The following is a 21123-nucleotide window of genomic DNA, read 5'->3' as shown; positions in this document are numbered from 1 at the left end:
AAAAAGAAACAGAAGAAAAAAAGACCAATAAATGCCAGGTAATTATCATAATTCAGTAGAGAACCAAGCTGAATCCAAATAAGTATGGAGAGAACTATAGAAAAGTTGCGGCACAGAAAGATGCCATTCAGTCCATCGTGTCTGTGCTGGCTGAAAAAACTAGCCACCCAATCTAATACCACCTTCCAGCACCTGGTCCGTAGACTTTCAGGCTATGGCACTTCAGGTGCAAGTCCAGGTACCTTTTAAATGAGTTGAGGGTTTCTGCCTCCACCACCGATCCGGGCAGTGAACTCCAGACACCCACCACCCACTGGGAAGTTTTCCCTCATTTCTCCTCTAATCCTTCTACCAATCACCCCCCGCCCAACCCGGTAATTGACCTCTCTGCAAGGGGAAACAGGTCCTTCCTGAAAGGGAGGCAAAGAGAATGCATGAGAATAGATTAGCAGGTAACACAAAAAGAAACCCAATGTCTTTTATAAGCATATAAATAGTAAGAGTAGTCAAAATGAAGGGTAAGGCTGATTAGGAACCAAAAAAAATCATGTGTAGGCACAGAGCTTGGCTGAGGTATAAAATGAGTACTCTGCACCTGTCTTCACTAAAGAACAGGATAATGTTACAGTAAGGGTGGAGGTAGTAGAGAAATTGGGTAGGATGAAAACAGCTGCAGAACTAGTACTAAAAAGATTGACAGTACTTAAAGTAGAAAAGTCAACCAGTCCAAATGGGGTGCATCCTCGGTTGCTAAGGGAAGTAAAGATGAAAATTGCAAAGGCAATCTACCAATCCCCCTTGGGTATGGGACAGCAGCCAGGGAGCAGGAGGACTGCAAATGTTACACCCGTTTTAAAAAGGGGAGCGACAAACCAGGCAACTACAGGCTCGCCAGCTAATATTGGCGGTTGGGAAACTATGAAGAGATAGTAATCTGCGCAAAATTAACAGGCACTTGGAAAAATACGAGTTGATAAATGAAAGTCAGCTCTGATTTAAAGTCAGAGTTATACAGCACAGAAACAGGCCCTTCGGTCCATCAGGTCTGTGCCAGCCATCAAGCATCTATCTATTCTAGTCCCATTTTCCAGCACTTGGCTCGCAGCCTTGTATGACATGGCGTTTCAAGTGCTCATCTAAATACTTCTTAAATGTTGAGAGGGTTCCTGCCTCTACCACCCCTTCAGGCAGTGTGTTCCAGATTCCAACCACCCTCTGGGTGAAAATTTTTTCCTCAAATCCCCTCTAAACCTCCTACCCCGTACCTTAAATTTATGTCCCCTGGTTACTGACACCTAAGGGAAAAAGTTTCTTCCTATCTACCCTATCAATGCCCCTCATAATTTTGTATATCTCAATCAGGTCACCCCCCGCACCCCCCACCCCACCCTTCTCTGCTCCAAGGAAAACAACTCTAGCCTATCCTGTCTCCCTTCAAAGCTGAAATGCTCCAGCCCAGGCAACATCCTGGTGAATCTCCTCTGCACCCTCTCCAATGCAATCACATCCTTCCGATAGTGTGGCAACCAGAACTGTATACAGTACTCCAGCTGTGGCCTACCTAGCATTTTATACAGTTCCATCATAACCTCCCTGCTCTTATATTCTATGCCTTGGCTAATAAAGGCAAGTATTCCATATGCCTTCCTAACCACCTTATCTACCTGTGCTGCTGCTTTCAGTGATCTATTGACAAGTACACCAAGGTCCCTCTGACCCTCTATACTTCCTAGGGTCCTACCATCCATTGTATATTCCCTTGACTGGTTAGTCCTCCGAAAGTGCATCACCTCACACTTCTCAGGATTAAATTCCATTTGTCACTGCTCTGCCCATCTATCTCATCCTGTAATCTAAGGCTTTCCTCCTCACTATTTACGACACCACGAATTTTCATATCATCTGCAATCTTATTGATCATACCTCGTATATTCACGTCTAAATCATTATTGTATACTACAAACAGCAAGGGTCCCAGCGCCGAGCCCTGTGGTACACTACTGGTCACAGGCCTCCACTCGCAAAAACAACCCTCGACCATCATCCTCTGCCTACTGCCACTAAGCCAATTTTGGATCCAATTTGCCAAATTGCCCATGGGCTCTTACCTTCTTAACCAATCTCCCATGTGGGACCTTATCAAAAGCCTTACTGAAGTCCATGTAGACTACATCAACTGCTTTACCCTCATCTACACATCTCGTCACCACCTTGAAAAATTCAATCAAGTTTGTCAAACACGATCTCCCCCTGACAAAGCCATGCTGACTATCCTTGATTAATCCCTGCCTCTCCAAGTGGAGATTAATCCTGTCCCTCAGAATTTTTTCCAATAGTTTCTCTACCACTGATGTTAGTCTCACTGGCCTGTAATTACCTGGTTTATCCCTGCTACCCTTCTTGAATAATGGTACAACATTCGCTGTCCTCCAGTCCTCTGGTACCTCTCCTGTAGCCAGAGAGGTTTTGAAAAAGTGTGTCCAAGCACCTGCTATCTCCTCCCTTGCCTCACATAACAGCCTGGGATACAAAGAACAAAGAACAAAGATAATTACAGCACAGGAACAGGCCCTTCGGCCCTCCAAGCCTGCGCCGATCCAGATCCTCTCTTTAAACATGTCGCCTATTTTCTAAGCTTCTGTATCTCTTTTCTTCCTGCCCATTCATGTATCTGTCCAGATACATCTTAACTGGTAGATGCGTTCCAGGTGCCCACCACCCTCTGCGTAAAGAACTTTCCACGCATATCCCCCCTAAACTTTTCCCCATTCACTTTGAACTCGTGTCCTCTAGTAATTGAAACCCCCACTCTGGGAAAAAGCTTCTTGCTATCCACCCTGTCTATACCTCTCATGATTTTGTACACATCTCATCTGGGCCTGGGGATTTATCCACTTATAAGCCTGCTAAAACAGCTAATACTTTCTCCCTTTCAATGCTAATTTGTTTGAGTATATCACAATCCCCCTCCCTGATCTCTACACCTACATCGTCCTTCTCCACAGTGAACACAGATGATAAGTAATCATTTAAAACCTCACCCATGTCCTCTGGCTCCACACACAGATTGCCACTTTGGACCCTATTGGGCCCTACTTTTTCCCTGGTTATCCTCTTGCCTTTAATATACTTATAAAACACCTTGGTATTTTCCTCTTTCTTACCCACCAGTGTTTTTTCATGTCCCCTCTTCGCTCTCCTAATTACTTTTTATTTTAAGTACTTTCTATACTTCTCTAGGGACTCCGCTGTTTTCAGCGCTGAATCTACCATAAGCCTCCTTTTTTTTCTTTTTAGCCAATCCTCTATATCCCTTGACATCCAGGGTTCCCTGGACTTGTTGGTCCTACCCTTCACCTTTATAGGAACATGTTGGCTCTGAACTCCCACTATTTCCTTTTTGAATGATTCCCACTGGTCTGATGTAGACTTTACTACAAGTAGCTGCTCCCAGTCCACTTTGGCCAGATTCTGTTTTATCATATTGAAATTGTCCATCCCCCAATTCAGTACCTTTATTTCTGGTCCCTCTTTGTCCTTTTCTATAACTACCTTAAATCTTAGAGTTATGGTTACTATCCCTGAAATGCTCCCCCAGTGACACTTCTACCACTTGTCCGGCTTCATTCCCTCGGATTTGGTGCAGTACTGCCCTTTCTCTGGTAGGACTTTCTACATACTGGCTCAAAAAGCTCTTCTGTATGCATTTTAAGAATTCTGCCCCCTTTAAGCCTTTTGTACTAAGACTATCCCAGTTGATATTGGGGAAGTTGAAATCCCCGACTATTATTACCCTATTATTTTTACACCTCTCTGAGATTTGCCTTCGTATCTGCTCCTCTATCTCTCCCTGACTGTTTGGAGGCCTGTAGTACACTCCCTGCCAAGTGACTGCCCCCTTTTTGTTTTTAAGTTCTGCCCATATGGCCTCATTTGAGAAACCTTTGAAGATATCATCCCTCCTTACTGCAGTAGTTGACTCCTTGATCAACAGTGTAATGCCACCTCCTCTTTTACACCCTCCCTTTGTTTTAATTTTTGATTTGTTAAAGTCAAATCATGTTTGACAAACTTGATTGAGTTCTTTTCTGTAGTAGTGGATGAGGGTTGTGTATAAGGACTTCAAAAAGATATTTGATAAATTACCACACAATAGACTTGCTGGCAAAATTGAAGCCCATGAAATTGAAGTGGCAGTGGCTGCATAGATTTGAAATTGATTGCGGGACAGAAAGCTGTTCGATTGTTTTTCAGGTTGGAGGGAAGTGTGCCGTGGTGCCCTCCAAGGGCAGGCAGAGGGACCACTGCTCTTTTTGATATATATTCATGACCTGGACTTGGATATACAGAGCATAATTTCAAAGTTTGCAGATGACACGTAACCCGAAAATATGGCAAAGAATGAGGACAGTAAAAGACTTCAGAAGGACATATAGACTGGTGAAATTGGCAGATGAAATTTAATGCAGAAAAGTGTGAAGTGATTAATTTTTGGTAGGAAGTATGGAAAGATCAACATAAACTAATTGTACAGTTTTACAGGGTGTGCAAGAACAGAGACACTTAGAGGTGTGTGTACACGTCTTTGAAGGTGGAAGAACAAGCTGAGAAGACTGTTATAAAAAGGCTTTTGGGATGCTTGGATTTATAAATAGAGGCATAAAGTACAAAAATCAAGGATGTTATGCTGAACTTTAAGGAAACACAAGTTAATCCTCATCTGGAATATTGTATCCAATTCTGGGCATTGTTAAGAAAGAACGTCAAGGTCTTAAAGGGAGTATAGAGGAGAATTATTGGAAGGGTACCCGTGATGCACGATTTCAGTTACATGGAGAGACTAGAGAAGCTGGGATTGTTCTATTTTGAGCAAGATTATGGAGAGCAAGGGAGTTCATCCCCTGTGTGGTCAATATTTAACCCTCAAACAACATCACAAAAACATATTATTTGGTCATTGTCACATTGCTGTTGCGGGAATTTGCTGTGCACATATTGGCTGCCCCATTTTCTGCATTATAACAGTTATTACACTTCAAAAAATACTTAATTGACTGTAGAGTGCTTTGAGATGTCCGGCGGTCGTGAAAGACACTACATAAATGCATGTTTTTTCTTCTTTGATAGAGAGCTGTTCAAAATCATGAACTGTTTGCATTGAGTAAATAAGGAGAAACCATTTCCAGTGGCAGAAGGGTCAGTAACTAGAGGACAAAGATTCTGGGTAATTGCCAAAGTGAGTTGTATGATCTGGAATGTGCTGCCTGAAAGGGTGATGAAGCAGATTCAATAATAACTTCCAAAAGGGAATTGCATAAATACTTGAAATGGAAAATTTGCAGGGCTATCGGGAAAAGGCAGGACCAACTGGACAGCAGAGTCTGTACAGGCACAATGGGCCGAATGACCTCCTTCTGTGCTGTTATCATTCTACGATTCCATGCAACTTGACATTTTACTTCTGCATTCAGAAACACTTCCCCTTCAGCAGAAACTCAAGTGAAATTAACAAGTTCCTTTTGAAATTGTCAAATATTAAATCTCTTTAGAGAACACTGTTCTGCAGTAATCAACCCCCTTTCCCAGATGTTCCTGCAAAGCTGCTTGTAGGATGGAATTAATATGGGAACAGACATTCCCCTTCAACAAATACTCATGTTAACATTGCCCCCCCATTGCCATTCACGGAGATTTTATTTTCTCTACACATAGAAACATGGGTATTTTAATCACAAATTCAGTACAACTATCAACATTACTTTGCAGTCATCTCGGTTAACTGGTGTATGTGTGTGAGGGGCTAAGGTAAAAAGGGAACTTTTATATTTCGATCTGTGTGTTTATGCTTTGCTTCATTACTGGTTAAGACTAGTTTTATAATCTTATAATTTTGTATATTGAAGAAACCTGGTTGGTGTGTTTTATTCTGGGATAAAAATAGTCTATGATTGACAGTATCGGTAAGTGGGAAAACATTTCAATATATTTTGTGACCTGTGGAGATGTGGAACTAGAATAAACAGTGCACTCCTCCAACCTCAGTCGTAACAGACTATCCAAACTGAAGGGTCACTGACCCGAAACGTTAACTCTGCTTCTCTTTCCACAGATGCTGCCAGACCTGCTGAGTGATTCCAGCATTTCTTGTTTTTATTTTATCCAAACTTACTTCACATAGGGATCCTCCAGTTAATGGCCATTAGTTTGGGCTAGATTTGAAACCAGATCCCAGTGGTGAAAATGCTGTTTTATCGATTACTGTTACCCACTTCCCCCACACATCTCTCTTTAATACTTTTCTGTTATCCCCTCCTTTCTATCATGAGGCTAAAAGCATCAGATGTATAGATCCTTCCACACTTTCTTTAACTAGTACTGTAGTTCTGCCTCATGGCATGATGTGTTTTGATTTTAACAACCTGTTTCTGTGCATAAATACTCTGTACATATTGTATTTTTCTTCAAGAAAAAGCAGTTTATAAACAAGGCTCAAGGATTTGTGAGGGTGAATCTTGTAGATTTACTGTAAAATACACCCAAATTCCTTATTTCAAAATACAAAATTGAATAACTGCCAGTGCAGAACCAATATTTCTATAGTTCCTCAATTTACTTTGTTCCACTTCCTTGTGGGACTATGCCTCAGATGCAATCACTCTTGCCTCAAATGAGGTCTGTGGGTTAAAGCTCAGTGCTGACTTGACTACACAGTCTAGACTAACACGGTGCAACATTGAGGTTGAGTATGGTATTGTTGAAGATGCTGACTTTTGGATGAGAAGTTAAGCTGAGACTGCCTGCTCAGCTGGGTGCAAAAATATCATGCACGATTCAAAAAACGCACAGAAGCTCCTCGAGTATTCCAACTAACTTTCAATATCTGTGCACCACCATCAAAAAGAGATTATCTGGTCATGCATTCATTTGTGGAACTTTGCTGTATGTCAACTGGGTGCCATATTCACCTACATAATACGTGACTACACTGCAAAGGAACATCAGTTGTAAGCAATGATGTGATAAGCTGTGTTTGAAGAGAAGATTAAGAGGAAATTTGATGAGGGGTCTGGACAGGGAAGATAGGGAGAAACCTTTCCCTTTGACTGAAGGATCCAGAACCATAGGACATTCGATTTTAAAAAAAAGTAGCATCAGCGACATGAGGAAAATTTTTTTTTTTTTTGCAGTGAGTAGTTAGGATCGGGAATGCACTGCCCGAGAGTGTGGTGGAGGCAGATTTAATCGAGGCCTTCAAAAAGAGAACTGGATAATTATCTGAAGAGAAAAAAAACTCCAGGCATACGGGGAAAAGGCGGGGGTGTGGGACTAGGTGAGTTGCTCTTGCAGACAGCCGACAGAGACACGATGGGTTGAATGACCTCGTTCTGTGCTGTAACCATTCTATGATTCTATTCTATTAATACAAGTTTAGAAGAGACTACTTGATAACTAGCAAAGTTGGTTATTGACAGTGCCAACTATAATTTTACAGGTAAAACCAATGACAATTTTCAGGCAAATTATACCAACTACACCTTTGTAAATATTTAATATCTATTTTCAAACATATTTTTAGTGAATAATTTTACTTTTAAGAGTCATTGGAATGACACCATTTAATCTGTAATCCAAGTTGTAAAAATGAACACTGGCTATACATTTACTCCAATAAACCATATGGCTGATTAGACTAGCTGAACAGACTAGCAATTTGTAATTCTTAAAAGAACATAAATATAAATCAAAGCAGAATTTAATACATTTCAAAAAGGCTCATCATGACAATAGAGGAATACTTGTGGAATTTCAAGGAGGACTGTGTTAATACACTGCAGAGGTTTTGAATTCAACAACTCTGCACTGAAGCTTACTTTATTTATTATTTAGAGATACAGCACTGAAACAGGCCTTACTTAGTCTGCAGCAACTAGATTAGATTGCACCACAAACAATGAACCTACAGGAAAAGTGATCTCAACTGCCTGTAACTAGAATTCAAGATAGGGATAGGTCATGAAGACCCCTTTTCATTCTTCTGCCAAGAACCAGTTTACTTTTCCAAATACAAGGCTACTGAACCTTAAAACATTTTCTCCACCCTCAAATATTTTAGCACTGCATTTCTAGTGTACTAGAATACAAAAATTAAAATCTACAGATTAGCTTTGACAATTCTCCGCTAGTAGAGAAAAACAAATTTAAGTGTACAAATGGTCATACCCACTTGCACATTTTACTGTATATAGAAATTGAAACCACAAATACTTAAGACAATAAATAATTCATCCACATCTTACCCAAAACATTTAAGTTTTTCTTAAAACAAAAGGATGTATCTAACTTTGGTACTCATCACAGTAGTTTTGCACTTCAGCAGGTATAGTGCTAACCCAATCTGATTTAGTATTTTAAACTTACAATATTTCACTGAATCGTCAAAGATGCAAAAACACAAACCAGCAAGGTGACTCTTAAAATGGATTATTACCATAATATTCAACACTCCCCAGCAAGAAAGCACAGGTTTAAACCAGCAACCACAGGTTATGAATTTGAAAATATAAATAAATTACAGCAGCAAACTGATGCTTCATCACATCATGACATCCCAAATCACAACTTCAAATTAATTATTTTTGAAATGTAGTCACAGTTATTACATGGGTAAATGCAGCAACCAAATTGGCAGTGGGTGATTCTTGCAAGGTCACATTTATTGCTCATCCTTACTTAAGATTATGGTGCTGGGCCTTCTTGAACATTTGCCGTCCTTGCATGATGATGCTCCCACAATAGTAGGTGGCAGGAAGTTAAAATAGTGACCCAGTATTTATGAAGTTAATGATATATGCCTAAATCAGGATGGTAACTTGGAGGTAATGTTGATGCTATGATCTTAGAACTCACTTCTTGTTGGTGGAAATCACAACACACAACAAATAAGCTAATCTGTTGCTGTGCATCCTGAATTACTGCAGCTACAGTATGGAATGGTGGATATCAAGTTCAGTGGCAGGCAGAGTCAATTACCCACTGCTCTAAACTAGACGGTGTTGAGCTTCTTGAACATTGCTGCAGCTACAACCATCCAAATAACGGGTGAGTATTCCATCACACTCCTAACATTAGCCTTGTAAAATGGTAGCTCCAAGGGGCCAGGAGGCAAGTCACATGACACAAAGCCTCAGCCATGTTCTTGTAGCAATGTTATCAATATGAGTACATCTTTTAAGATTCTGTTCAGTGGCGACTTCTGGCATGTTTGCAGGGGACTTAGTAATGATGGTGCCATTGAAAAAAAGAATGCGCGTACATTGTTTTTGTTGGTGATAATCATTGCTTAACACTAGTGTCACCCAGGTACTGCTTTAGGCTGACATGAGAAGCTAATCTGATTTTGTATTGACCAAAGGAGAAATGTTGCAGGATAACTCACTACTCTTCTTCAAATAGTGTCGTGGGGTCTATAATATGTACACAAATAGTACCCTCCAGTTAACATTTCATCCAAAATATGGTACCACAATCTCAATATATGGAGCCGGAATCTACAGAAAAATTTCGAAAAACGCTTTTTCCCTACACTATAACTTTGATATTTTAGTTCACTTTAAAAATAAACCTATGGTTTAATACAGCGAGTCAGAAGGAACCAAAAATCACATGATCTTTTACATCTCCTAGAACCACCTTATTTTCGATCGAGTGTAAGAAACGCTCATTATGTACAAAGCCAAAAATAAAACTAGCCCTGAACAGTCGATTACTACTTAAGTGTACGACAATTTTTAATACAAGAACCTTTCCTTGATTCACCCGACTGCAATAATGAAACCTGACGATTGAAAATAACTAATCTCAAATGAAAAGATGATTACAGAGACCTCAGCAAAAAAGAGGGAGTTGATTAGACAGGTGGATCTGCATAATTCTTACCAGTTGTCAGGGCCGCACTGATGAGGAACAGCTGGGAAAGGCCAGCACTACCTCTCACACCCAGAGCTACAGACGCCATCTTCTCATCACACTGCCTTCTGGATGCAATAGACAAGGCGAGAAGAGGGCGGGACAAATTGCGTCATTGAGCGACATATGATTGCAGCCTCCTCGCACCGCAACCGGGCTCGTGATCGGAATTGAGCCTTGATTGACGGGAATTAGACCAATAGAAAATAAAGGAAAGCTCCTTAGTGGAACAAAAAGGGGAAGGGGTTGTTGGGCTAATCTGATTGATACCAGATCCAACCAATCAAGAGTGTGATTCTAATTCTCTGGCCGCGGGATTAACCAATGAGGAATGTGCTCGCATTCCCCCGCCTCTCTCCAGCGCTGACCGATTATTCTAATTAAATTCGGGTGCTGGTGAGCGGTGAGATTGGCTCAGAAACTGCTGATATCGTGGGATGGCGCGTGGAACAACCAATGTAATAATTTATCAACGATGGAATAAATAATGACTAAATAAATAAATACATTCCGGTACGGGATACACTAAGAATGCAAGATAATTAATATGAAGAAGAATCCCCGGTCCAGCCAGTCTGGGATATTTCACTAATTATCACTCGGGGCTTTGTGCTGATTGACGTCAGGCCCGCCTGCCTCAACTCAGTCCCTCTCGGTCGGCGTAGCGAAACTTTCCAGGCCGAGCCGGGCGGTGGCTGCGCAACCCGGCCAGCCCAGTCAGCAACCTGGCAGGCAACAGTAACACTGGCACTGCCACTCGCGGGAATTTACCTGTTCATTTTACTACATGGCTTTTATTTCCTTTCGTTTTTAAATCAAACCTAACTTTTCAAAAGTAAAAAAAAACGGGAGAAAGAATTGGAAAATCCAACTGTAGCAGGACCCGCGGAGAAGGGCAAGGGGAAATCTTCACTGACCCGAACCACAAGCCAGACCCGGACTGAGGGGAAGTGGTGACAGAGGGAGGCGAACGCACGAAATCTTCAATACATTTCAAACGGTTACGACTGGTATAAATTGTTCATGTTTTATATTTCAGAAAGCCGCTGATTATTTTGCATACTGACAGCGGGGAAGCCGGAACCTGTTTTTTCCCCCCCCCCCCCCCCCCCTCGCTCATTACGGCGTCAGTGAGAAAAAAGATTTGCAATGAATCTCTAGTGTGTTTAGTAGAAAATCAGAAGGCAGCAATTGAAGTTGTTGGAAGATTTGTTAGTAGGAGCAGCGGTCTCTTCTGTAGTGCTTGGCGAGGAATAACGCTATAAAACATCCCATCCGACCACACTTGTCTCCGGAATAGCGAAAGCCGAGGAACAGCAGCCTTCTCCTCCTCCTCATCATGCTGCTGCCGCCGCCGTAAGGGCTCGATCAGTTTCGATACGTTTTCCCTGTGGGGTTTTGTCCGCTCTTTTAAGTTTTAGAGAGAATGAAACTAAAGATTTTTCGATCACGCGCGTAAAGCTTATCGAATTTTATTAGACGCTATTCTGTAAAGACACATGGCGAAAACCAAAGAGAAGCCCGTTTGGAAGGAAATGTATGGCGATTTTCATTCAGTGCCCGGAGAACGCAGCGGCAGCAAGGAGGATCGCGACAAGCTCAATACCAAGTGAGTTTGAGTTTTTTTTCCAGCGCATGTACTAGTTCATTTAAGCAGCTGTTTTCCAGCAATTTTATTCATGGATACAATCGCAGACAGCAAATGATGTGAAATAAATATACATAACTTGGTATGTGGTTGCAGCATCTTTTTAATTTGGTTAAGTTAGCATCTTTTTATTTTTACTTTTTATTTTAAAAAACACCTTAAATATGTTTCCACGGGCATTTCAGTGCTTTGTACGAACTTTTTGTTAATTACATTGATTGTAAATGCTCGACATCATCTTTTCCAGGTTAAAGGACTCCGAAATTGACACAGGAAGACCTGAGAGTTTTAATTTAATTGATCCTCAGTGTTTAGGAGGTGGGAAAAAGGTGGGTCTTGTTTCTAATTATTTAACCATTTCACGCCGAAAGCGCACACTAGGCCATCATAGCGAGATGGTAAGACATTCAAAAGTGAACTCCAGGCTGAATTGAAGGTGGTTGAAAAGGAAATCCCACCAGCTTCGTTATAGTTTGTACTTGAATCCTAACTATATAATTGAACGGTTAACATAATTTTACATTTTGTTCGCAATGATTTAGTACTGTTTCATCTAGTCAACTTATATCTAATGTGAACTTCCAGTTCCTTGTCCATTTTAAACTCGCAATGTTTGAAACCTTACAGATCGGGTTCACGAATGTTTTGGCCTGACTTTTTGTGTATTTTTTAAAGTTGTACAGTTTAAAAAAACAAGTACATTTTGAGGTTCTGTAGCAGGTAATTTAATTCTCTGTTTATACCGAGATAATTTTAGCTCTCTCCTCACCACTGCGAGATGGTACACTAAGATATTTACAACAATTTGCCTTTAAAAGCACTTTTTTAGGTAGAAAAACTTCCCAAGTTGCCTCATAGACGCGTAAGGAAAAATGGTTGCTGAGCCGAATATGCGATATTAGAAGGGGTGAACAAAAAACATGTTCAAAGAGGTGCATATTTAGGAGTGTCTTTAAAGGAAGAGAGGCAGCCGAACGCACCGCTGCTGATGAAGTGAGAGTGATTCCATGCTGGAAGGGGTTACAGGATTATGGAGGGACTTAAAAGCAAGGATAAGAATTTTAAAATTTGAAGCCTTGTGGACCAGGAGTCAATGTAGCTGAGCAAGACTAGGGGTAATGGAATAGGATATGGACAGTCAAATTTTGGATCAGCAGTAGTTTATACAGGATAGTGCATAGGAAGCCAGCTATCAGAAAATAGTGATAAAAATGGCATATTTGAGGGCTTCAGTGGCAGTTGGAATGAGGTTGGGCTGGAGACAGGCAGTACCGTGGAAGTGGTAGTAAGTGGTCTTTGTGCAGGAGAGGCTATGGGATTGGTAGCTCAGCTGATGTTCAAAGTGCACACCAGAACTGAGAACAGCCTGGTACAGTTTGAGACAGTGGCTGGAAAGAAGGATGGAGTTTGTGGAGGGGGCTCAAGATGATGGCATTGATCCCCATTGTTTAGTTGAAGAAATTGGAGCTTATCCAAAGCTGATTGTTGGGCAAGCAGTCTGACTCTGCAAAGACAGCCGGGGGGGGGGGGGAAAGAGGTCAAAAATGGTGGCGGAGAGATAAAGCTAGGTGTCCTATTGAAGCTAACTTCAGATTTATGCGTGATATCAAAAAGGGACAGTATAAATGAAGAAAATGAGGAGGCAGATGATTGATTCTTGAGGGACGCATGTGAGTAGTAAGAGAAGCCATTGATGGAGGTGCTCTGGTTATGATTGGATAGGTAAGAGTGAATGAAATTCAACCAAACTGAACAGAGAGGGGCAATTGAGCAAGATTATGTGGCCAACAATGCCAAAACTGCAGAGTGTTTAAGGAGGACAAGGAGATATTATGTCCTACAGTCAGTCACATAGAATCTTGTTTTTGACTTTGGTTCGGGCTGTTGTGGTGCTGTAAGTGAAGGTTGAAAACCTAATTGGAGGAATCTCGAGAGAATTGGAAGACACGTGGTCCTTAATTTTAGATGCTAAAGTCGTTGGAGATGGGACAGTAATTTGGAAAGACGGGTCAAATGTTGGTTCTTTTGAGGAGAGATAATGATTTTGAAAGGGAGAGACAGTGTGTGAGGGGAGGGAACTATTTACAATGTATCCTGTTGGGAACAAGAAAGAAAGTTGGATGTTCAACTGTTAAGTTGGAATGGGGTTGAGAGAGCAGGAGGGGTGGGTGTCCTGGATGAGATGAACTTAGTGTATGGGGAGGCAAGCGAGAAACTGGAGAGAGATCACAGGGTTCAGGGCTAGGAGGAGATTTGGCTTGGTAGGCGAGCGGTAGGGAAAGAGGCTGCATAGACAACTGAACAGATGTTTGCTGTCTTTGATAAAGAAATTCTTGTTCTTTTCAATTTTTTTTTAGAAATGAGAGGGCAGAGGAGAGGGGGTTTAAGGAGACCATTTATTGTGGAAAAGGAATGCCAAGAATTATTAACTCTTCAGAATGATCCTTGAGTATTGGGTGATATTGGAAATTAAGGTCCAGTTAAAAATTGCTGTGATGGAGCCATACATGGTGATGGATGGCTAAACCATCATGTGCCAGATATGCTCATAAGTGCCTCTTTGGACTTGAAGATGGGGGCTATACCAGGGGAATGATCAGGATGGGAGACCATGAAGGTTTGCTGGAATGATGACATCAAAGGTGGAGGTGAGTGAGTGATTGAGTTGTAGAGGTATCGTGAATGGCAGGGGCCAAAGGCTAGTCAGTTGGAAGTTTGAAAGCACAGTTGTAAATGACTTAGAGGCAGAAAGAAGGGTACAAGAGGATGTATCTGTCACCACTTACAAGAAATGTTCAGTGATTACCTTGTTCGTGATTGCCCTTCTACCACCATAGTTTCAATGAGATGGAGATGTCAAGAGGCTCGGTGTGAGCGTTAAGATATAAGGAGAGGTTTGGAGAGGACAAATGGGTGGTGCATTAAAAGGATTGGGGCAAAGGTGAGCTGGAACAATGATTGAAATCACTGAGGATGAGATGTTGCTCAGTGCAGAAGTTTGAGGGAAGATACTGTTTGAATAATTTCTATCAAATCATTTCAACTGTAAAAGGTACGGTGTCTTAAGTAATTTTCTTGGTTAGTTTGCTGGTGTACTAAACAGAAATAATGTTATGCAGCATTTTAAAATGCTATTAATAAGATCAAAACTCTGCTGCGAATGCTACTAGTGCTACCGGAAGGAAATTATGCATATTTGTGTTTAAAGACCATTATGAAAGCTGTAAGTATCAAGTCAAAACTGATCAATATGAAATTTAGATACTAGTCCAATTGATATGGGTTTATATTTTCAAAGCAATCAACTTTAAACATTGATAATTATTGCAATACCAGTAATATTTTACTGTCAATGACTATGCTACTGAATGGTTTTTAAAGCAAATTAAAACAGAAAAACGCATCTCTTCCATATTTGACAGAATTCAATTGTCAGGCATGTAAATAATTAGACTTTGAATCATTAGACAAAGAAGGAAGACAATTGTCTCAACAAGTCTGTGCTGGCTCTGTGCAGAGCAATCTAGTTAGTCCCATTGTCCAGCTCCATCCCTGTAGCCCTGCAAGTTTATTTCCCCCAAGTGCCCATCCAATTTCCTCTTGAAATCATTCATCTCTGCTTCCACCACCTCATAGGCAGTGAGTTCCACATCATTACCACTCGCTGTATAAAAAAAGTTTTTTCTCACATTCCTCCTGCATCTCTTGCCCAAAACCTTAAATCTGTGCAATCAGCTTTTCTTTGTCTACCTTATCTAAATCTCCCCTCAATCTCCTTTGCTCCAAGGAGAAGAACCTCAGCTTCTCCAACTTAACCTTGTATTTAAAATCCCCCATCCCTGGAACCATTCTGGTAAATCTCCTCTGCGCCCTCTCAGGAACCCTCACATCTTTCCTAAAGTGTGGTGACCAATACTCTAGTTGGGGCCTAACCAGAACTTTATAAATGTTCAGCATAACCTCCCCGCCTTTGTACTCAATACCTCTATTTATGAAGCCCATGATCCCATACGCTTTGCTAACTGCTCTCTCAATATGTCATGCCACCTTCAAAGATCTATGCACATTAACCGCTCCGAGGTCCCTCTGTCCCTGCATGCTCTTTAGAACTCTGCCATTTCTATATTGCCTCTTCCTGTCCCTTCTGCCAAAATGCATCACCTCACACTTCTCTATTAAATTCCATCTGCCACTTGTCTGCCTATTCTGCTAGCCTATCTATGTCCTGTTGCAGGCATTTGGCATCATAGTCACTGTCTGTTCCACCTCCAAATTTCCCCATTGGAAAATTTTGAAATTTTGCTCTGTATTCCAATATCCAAATTGTATATATAGCAAAAAAGCAATAGTACTGGCACTGAATCTTGGAACACCACTGTTTACCATCCTCCATTCTGAAAAACAGCCATTTTAACACAGCTGATTGTTTTCTGTCCTTAAGCCAATTGTTTATCCAAGCTGACATTGACTCTTCTATTCCAGGATGCCTCAATTTTATTACAGTCTTTTATATGGTACTTTTTCAAATGCTTTCTTAAAATTCATATAGACAACATACATTGCTTTCCCTTCATCAACCTCCTCTGTTACTTCATCAAAAAATTCAATTAGAATAGTCAAGCACATTATGCCTTTTACAAATCCATGCTGGCTAACCTTAATTGACTCAAACCTCTTAATGTCTGATTTCTTTTCCCCCTGATTATTGTTTCTAAAACTTTATCCACCACTGATGTTTTATTGACCAGCCTGTAGTTAGTAAGAATGTCCTTGCACCCTTGTTTAAGGGTGTCACATTTACCACTTTCCAATCCTTTGGCACCACCCCATATCTATGGGTGATTATGACAAGCCCTTCCGCTATCTCCACTCTCACGTCTTTTAGCAACCGGGGATGCAAGCTATCTGGACCAGGCAACTTAACCACTCTAAGCACAGCCAACCTTTCCAGCACTTCCTTCCTATCAATTTTCACCAAATCCGTTACCTCTACCATCTCCACTTCTACCAATATTTTGTCGGCATCCTCTTCTTTAGTAAATACCAATACAAATTATTCATTAAGTATACTAGCCTTGTTCTGTACCTCTGAGCATGCATCACCCTCTTTGACCCTAATAGGACCACTCTACCTCTTACAACCCACTTACTATTTACATGCCAGTAAGAGTTTTTGGGTTCCCTTTTATGTTAACTGCCATTCTATTCACCTATTATCTCTTTGCCAGTCTTATTTTCCTTTTCACTACACCTCTCAACTTTTATTGTATTTGGCTTGGTTCTCACTTGAAGAATTCACCTGACATGCATCATTTTTTTGTTTCTTCATATTCTCTGCCTCCCTTGTCATCCAAGGAGCCCTGGCTTCAGTTCTGTTACCTTTCGGCCTTGTCGGAATGTACATAGCCTGTACCTGAAACAACATCTTAAAGATTACAGTTTTACCTGTCGATCTTTGGCTCCATTTTATTCTGACAAAATCCACCCCCCCCCCCCCCCACCCCCCCATCCCATTGAAATTAGCTCTTTTCCATTTAACAAGTTCTACTTTAGATTGTTCCTTGCTCTTCTCCATTACTAATCTAAACCTAATGACCCAATGATCACTATTATCCAAGTATTCTCCAACAGACAATTGGGCCACTTGGCCCACCTCATTCCCCAGCACCACATCCAGCAATGCCACCTTCCTAGTTGGACAGAGAACATCTTGATCAAGGAAGTTCTCCTGAACATATTTCAGAAATTCCTTCCCTTTCCCTAAAACTATCCCAATCCATATTTGGATAATTAAAGTCCCCACATATCACCACTCTAGTTCTTGCACATCTGTGATTTCCCTGCAGATTTGCTCCTTTCTCTCACTCACTCACTATTTGGAGGCCTATAGAATAGTCCCAGTAGTATGAGCATACCCATTGTGCTTCTCAACTCTAACCAAATGGATTCTTTCCTTGCCCCCTCAAGGACATCCTCCTTTTCCAACACTACAAAGTCTTCCCTAATCAGTACTGCCATCCCACCTCCCTTTTTTCCTTTTCTATCTTTTCTGAACACTTTGTCCTTGGATATTAAGTGTCCAGTCCTTGTCATTTTTAAGTCACGTTTCCGTTATTGCCACTACGCCATATTCCCAAACGGCTATTTGTGTTTGTAGCTCACCAACTTTATTCACCACTCTGTGTATTTACACATTTGCATTGTGAACATGTATTTATGTTCCTCATAGTCCTCCTTAGTCTGCTGCTATGTAATATGGTACTATTCCTTTTCCAGTCTTATCCAGCACTCACTGCTTTATGCACCTTATTGCTCTCTTCTACCACTATATGCTGATTCTCATCCCCCTGCCAATTTAGTTTAAGCCCCCATCAACCACACTAGTGAACTTCTTTGCGAGCACATTGGTCCCAGTCCTGTTGAGGTGCAACCCGTCCCTGTTGAATAGGTGCCTCCTAAACATTAATCCTCCCTATCTTCCTATTTCTACTCTCTCTAGTGTGCGGCACTGGGAATAATCTAGAGATTACTACTTTCAAGTTCCTACTTTTTAACTTCCTACCTCCTGAAAATCTGACCATAGGGCCTCAATACTTGCTCTCTCTCATTGGTACTGACATGTACCACAAATTCTGGTTCACTCCCTTCCCCCTGCAGAATATTCTGCATCTCTCCATGATGTCCTTTACACTGACACCACAGAGGCAATACACAATAATGGTTACAGAAATGCTTGTCTGTCCCCCTAATTATAGAATCTCCTATAGTGACCGCATTTCTACTCTTTGCTGTTCCCTCCTGTACAATCCCTTGCCCATTGGTGCCATGGTCTGAACTGCACTCCTTCAAGGTGTGATCGCTCCCAGTAGTCTCCAAAGCTGAGAACCGGCATGAGGGTGACACACTCACCCCAAAGACTCCACCTCCTGCTTCTTCCTACTCTTGTGGATGGCCACCCATCTACTATTCTGAACTCTCGCTGTCTGTGGGGTGACCACCTCCTGGAACGTACAATCCAGGAAACTCTCACCCTCACTGATGCTCCACAGTGAAAATATATAGGGCTGGTTATAAAGTTGCACTATTTGAAATAATGTATTGTAATTAGAAGCCAAATAAGTTTCAGATAAGAATTCAGATGACCAATAACAGGATTTCAACAGAAAACTTAGACTGCTGTTTCATTTCGGACAGTTTAAAATATTTAATTTTTACGCATTTTTAATTTTAATCTACATGAGTCAATCAAAGGCATTATGCATACATATATTTGAGGATTTTGCAACTCAATTCTCAAATACTGTAATCCATTCAAGCGAACATCCCAATAAACTAATGAACTAAAAGACTTTCTGTATTTATAATTAATTTCTATATTGTAGATAGGGAAAAATTGCAATTAACATTTGATTTTGAAAGTGAAACGGCTGACTTATGACACTTTTACCTCCCTCAAATCTAAATTCTGCCCAGTGATATTACTGATTTTTCTTTTTAGGTTGGAGCTCACTTGTAGATTTTAATGGAATTGATTGGACCTCAAGGTGGAAAAAATAGAAATTTTTATTGTGAATTGGGTATCCTGGAAGTGTAGTCAGTAGCTGATGTAGCTTGTAATTATACTGCTTTATCAGAACGGGTACTAGGTCTATTGTGAAGGTTTTTGAGGCTTTTTCATGGTGCATAAAATCAGTTGAACTGTTGGCCTTTTCTTGTCTTACTTACATAAAAACACAAACTTTTTTACTATGCCTATCAGCTTTACATTGATGTAATTTTGACAGCAGGACCAGTAGTTAGCATTGAATAATACTGTCCTGATCACTCTGATCTTAAATGAGAAATGGATCTCTGCATGTGTATTTAAATGAATATGCAGAACTATGAATAACCAGCCAGTGAAGTGTTTAATGTTTGGAAAGAGTAAATGAGACAGTTGCCTCCTACAAACATATGAAGTAGGAGCAGAAGTAGGCCATTCGGCCCCTCGAGCCTGCTCCTCCATTCAATAAGATCATGGCTGATCAGTTTGTGTCCTGAATTCCACACTCCCATCTACCCCCGATAACCTTTGATTCTTGTTAGGCAAGGGAATCAATCTACCTCCACCTTAAAAATATTCAATGACCCCACCTCCACCACCTTCTGAGGCAGAGTGTTCCAAAATCGCACAACCCTCAGAAAAACTTTCTCATCTCTGTTCTAAAACAGTGTCCCCATAGTTCTGGACTCACCCACAGCCTTTCCACATCCACCTTGTCAAGACCTTTCAGGATCTTATACTTCAATCAAGTCTCCCCTCACTCTTCTAAACTCCAGTGAAAGTAAGCTCAGTCTGTCCAACCTTTCCTCATAAGACAACCCGCTCATTCCAGCTATCCATCTAGTAAACCTCCTCTGAACCCCTCCAATGCAGTTACATCTTTCCTTAAATAAAAAGACCAAAACTGCATACTGTATTTGAGATACCCTATATAACTGAAGCATAACATTCTTACTTTTATTTTCAATTCCTCTCGTAATAAAGGATAGCATTCCATTAGCCTTCTGTATGACTTGCTGTACCTGCATACTAACTCCTGCACTAGAACACCTAGATCCCTTTGCACCTCAGAATTCTGTATTCATTCTCCATTTAAGTAATACTCTGCTCTTTTTATTCTCACATTTTCACACATTATACTCCATCTGCCAGATTTTTTTGCCTACTCACTCAACCTATCTCTCAGTCTGCAACCTCCTTATGTCCTCTTCACAACATACTTTCCTACCTATCTTTGTGTCTCTTTTCAAACATTAAAACCTCAAAAGCAGTCTGGGGGACCAATTGGCTGTCTCTTTTTTTCCCCCTCCTTTTTTAGTCAGTTTTCTCCCTTGATTTTGACTGTCCTGAAGATGGTAATTCTTTATTAGGTTATATGTCAATGGGTAATGGTCATTCTCCAGTGCCATTTCTTTGGCTATTGTTCATATGAGCCTTTGCAATGAGTTTTGGCAAGCTAGTTGTGGTGAGAAATATAGCAAGCTCAATCCATCTCTCATTCCAACAACTACAGGCAAATAATTCTATCAGGGACACTGCATAGTAATTAAGATTTGACAACACAAGCTAATCTATCTTCTTATTAAGCCTTACCTTCTCCAGGGAAAGTAGGGATGAGCAATAAATGCTGGCATGGCCAGCAACGCTCACATTCCACAAATGAATAAATAAATGTTTCCACAGCTGACATCAGCTAACTCACCAGTTTGCAGACTGAACCTAGACCATCCTGTACAGTGTCCTCAGCTATTCTCTGGATAAACTCACTAGTCATCAGAGAGCTTAGTCAGAGTTTTTTTTTTACCCTGATTGTAAAGTTAAAAAAGATGTAGTGCTCCTATGCAGAAAAGTGTGAGCTTGCTTTATGGAGATGGTCCCAAACCCAGTATCAAATGTTGGACTGTTTTTCTGTAGTTATACTGCACAGTTGGTGTCAATGTGAAGCAGAAATCACTGTGTGATGCAG

At 40.9% G+C, this 21123-nt stretch overlaps 2 protein-coding genes across 3 annotated transcripts in view; one reads left to right on the top strand and one right to left on the bottom strand.

Moving 5' to 3' along the window:
• atp6ap2 (ATPase H+ transporting accessory protein 2) overlaps positions 1-10054 on the bottom strand; it is a 58296-nt gene extending 48242 nt beyond the window's left edge. The window contains exon 1 of the mRNA XM_068040652.1: positions 9937-10054. Coding sequence (XP_067896753.1) covers positions 9937-10015 — 79 coding nt within the window. The 5' untranslated portion in view covers positions 10016-10054. The remainder of the gene's footprint in view (positions 1-9936) is intronic.
• Positions 10055-10380: 326 nt separating this feature from the next.
• The window catches only part of bcor (BCL6 corepressor), a 376656-nt gene continuing 365913 nt past the window's right edge, over positions 10381-21123 (top strand). For both annotated transcript variants that reach the window (XM_068040646.1, XM_068040645.1), the window contains exons 1-2: positions 10381-11575; positions 11862-11943. In XM_068040646.1, coding sequence (XP_067896747.1) covers positions 11466-11575; positions 11862-11943 — 192 coding nt within the window. In that variant the 5' untranslated portion in view covers positions 10381-11465. The remainder of the gene's footprint in view (positions 11576-11861; positions 11944-21123) is intronic.

The sequence above is a fragment of the Heterodontus francisci genome, chromosome 10 (genome assembly GCF_036365525.1).
Source record: "Heterodontus francisci isolate sHetFra1 chromosome 10, sHetFra1.hap1, whole genome shotgun sequence".
In the NCBI taxonomy this organism is placed as follows: domain Eukaryota; kingdom Metazoa; phylum Chordata; class Chondrichthyes; order Heterodontiformes; family Heterodontidae; genus Heterodontus; species Heterodontus francisci.
This window is presented reverse-complemented; position numbering and strand designations above follow the sequence as displayed.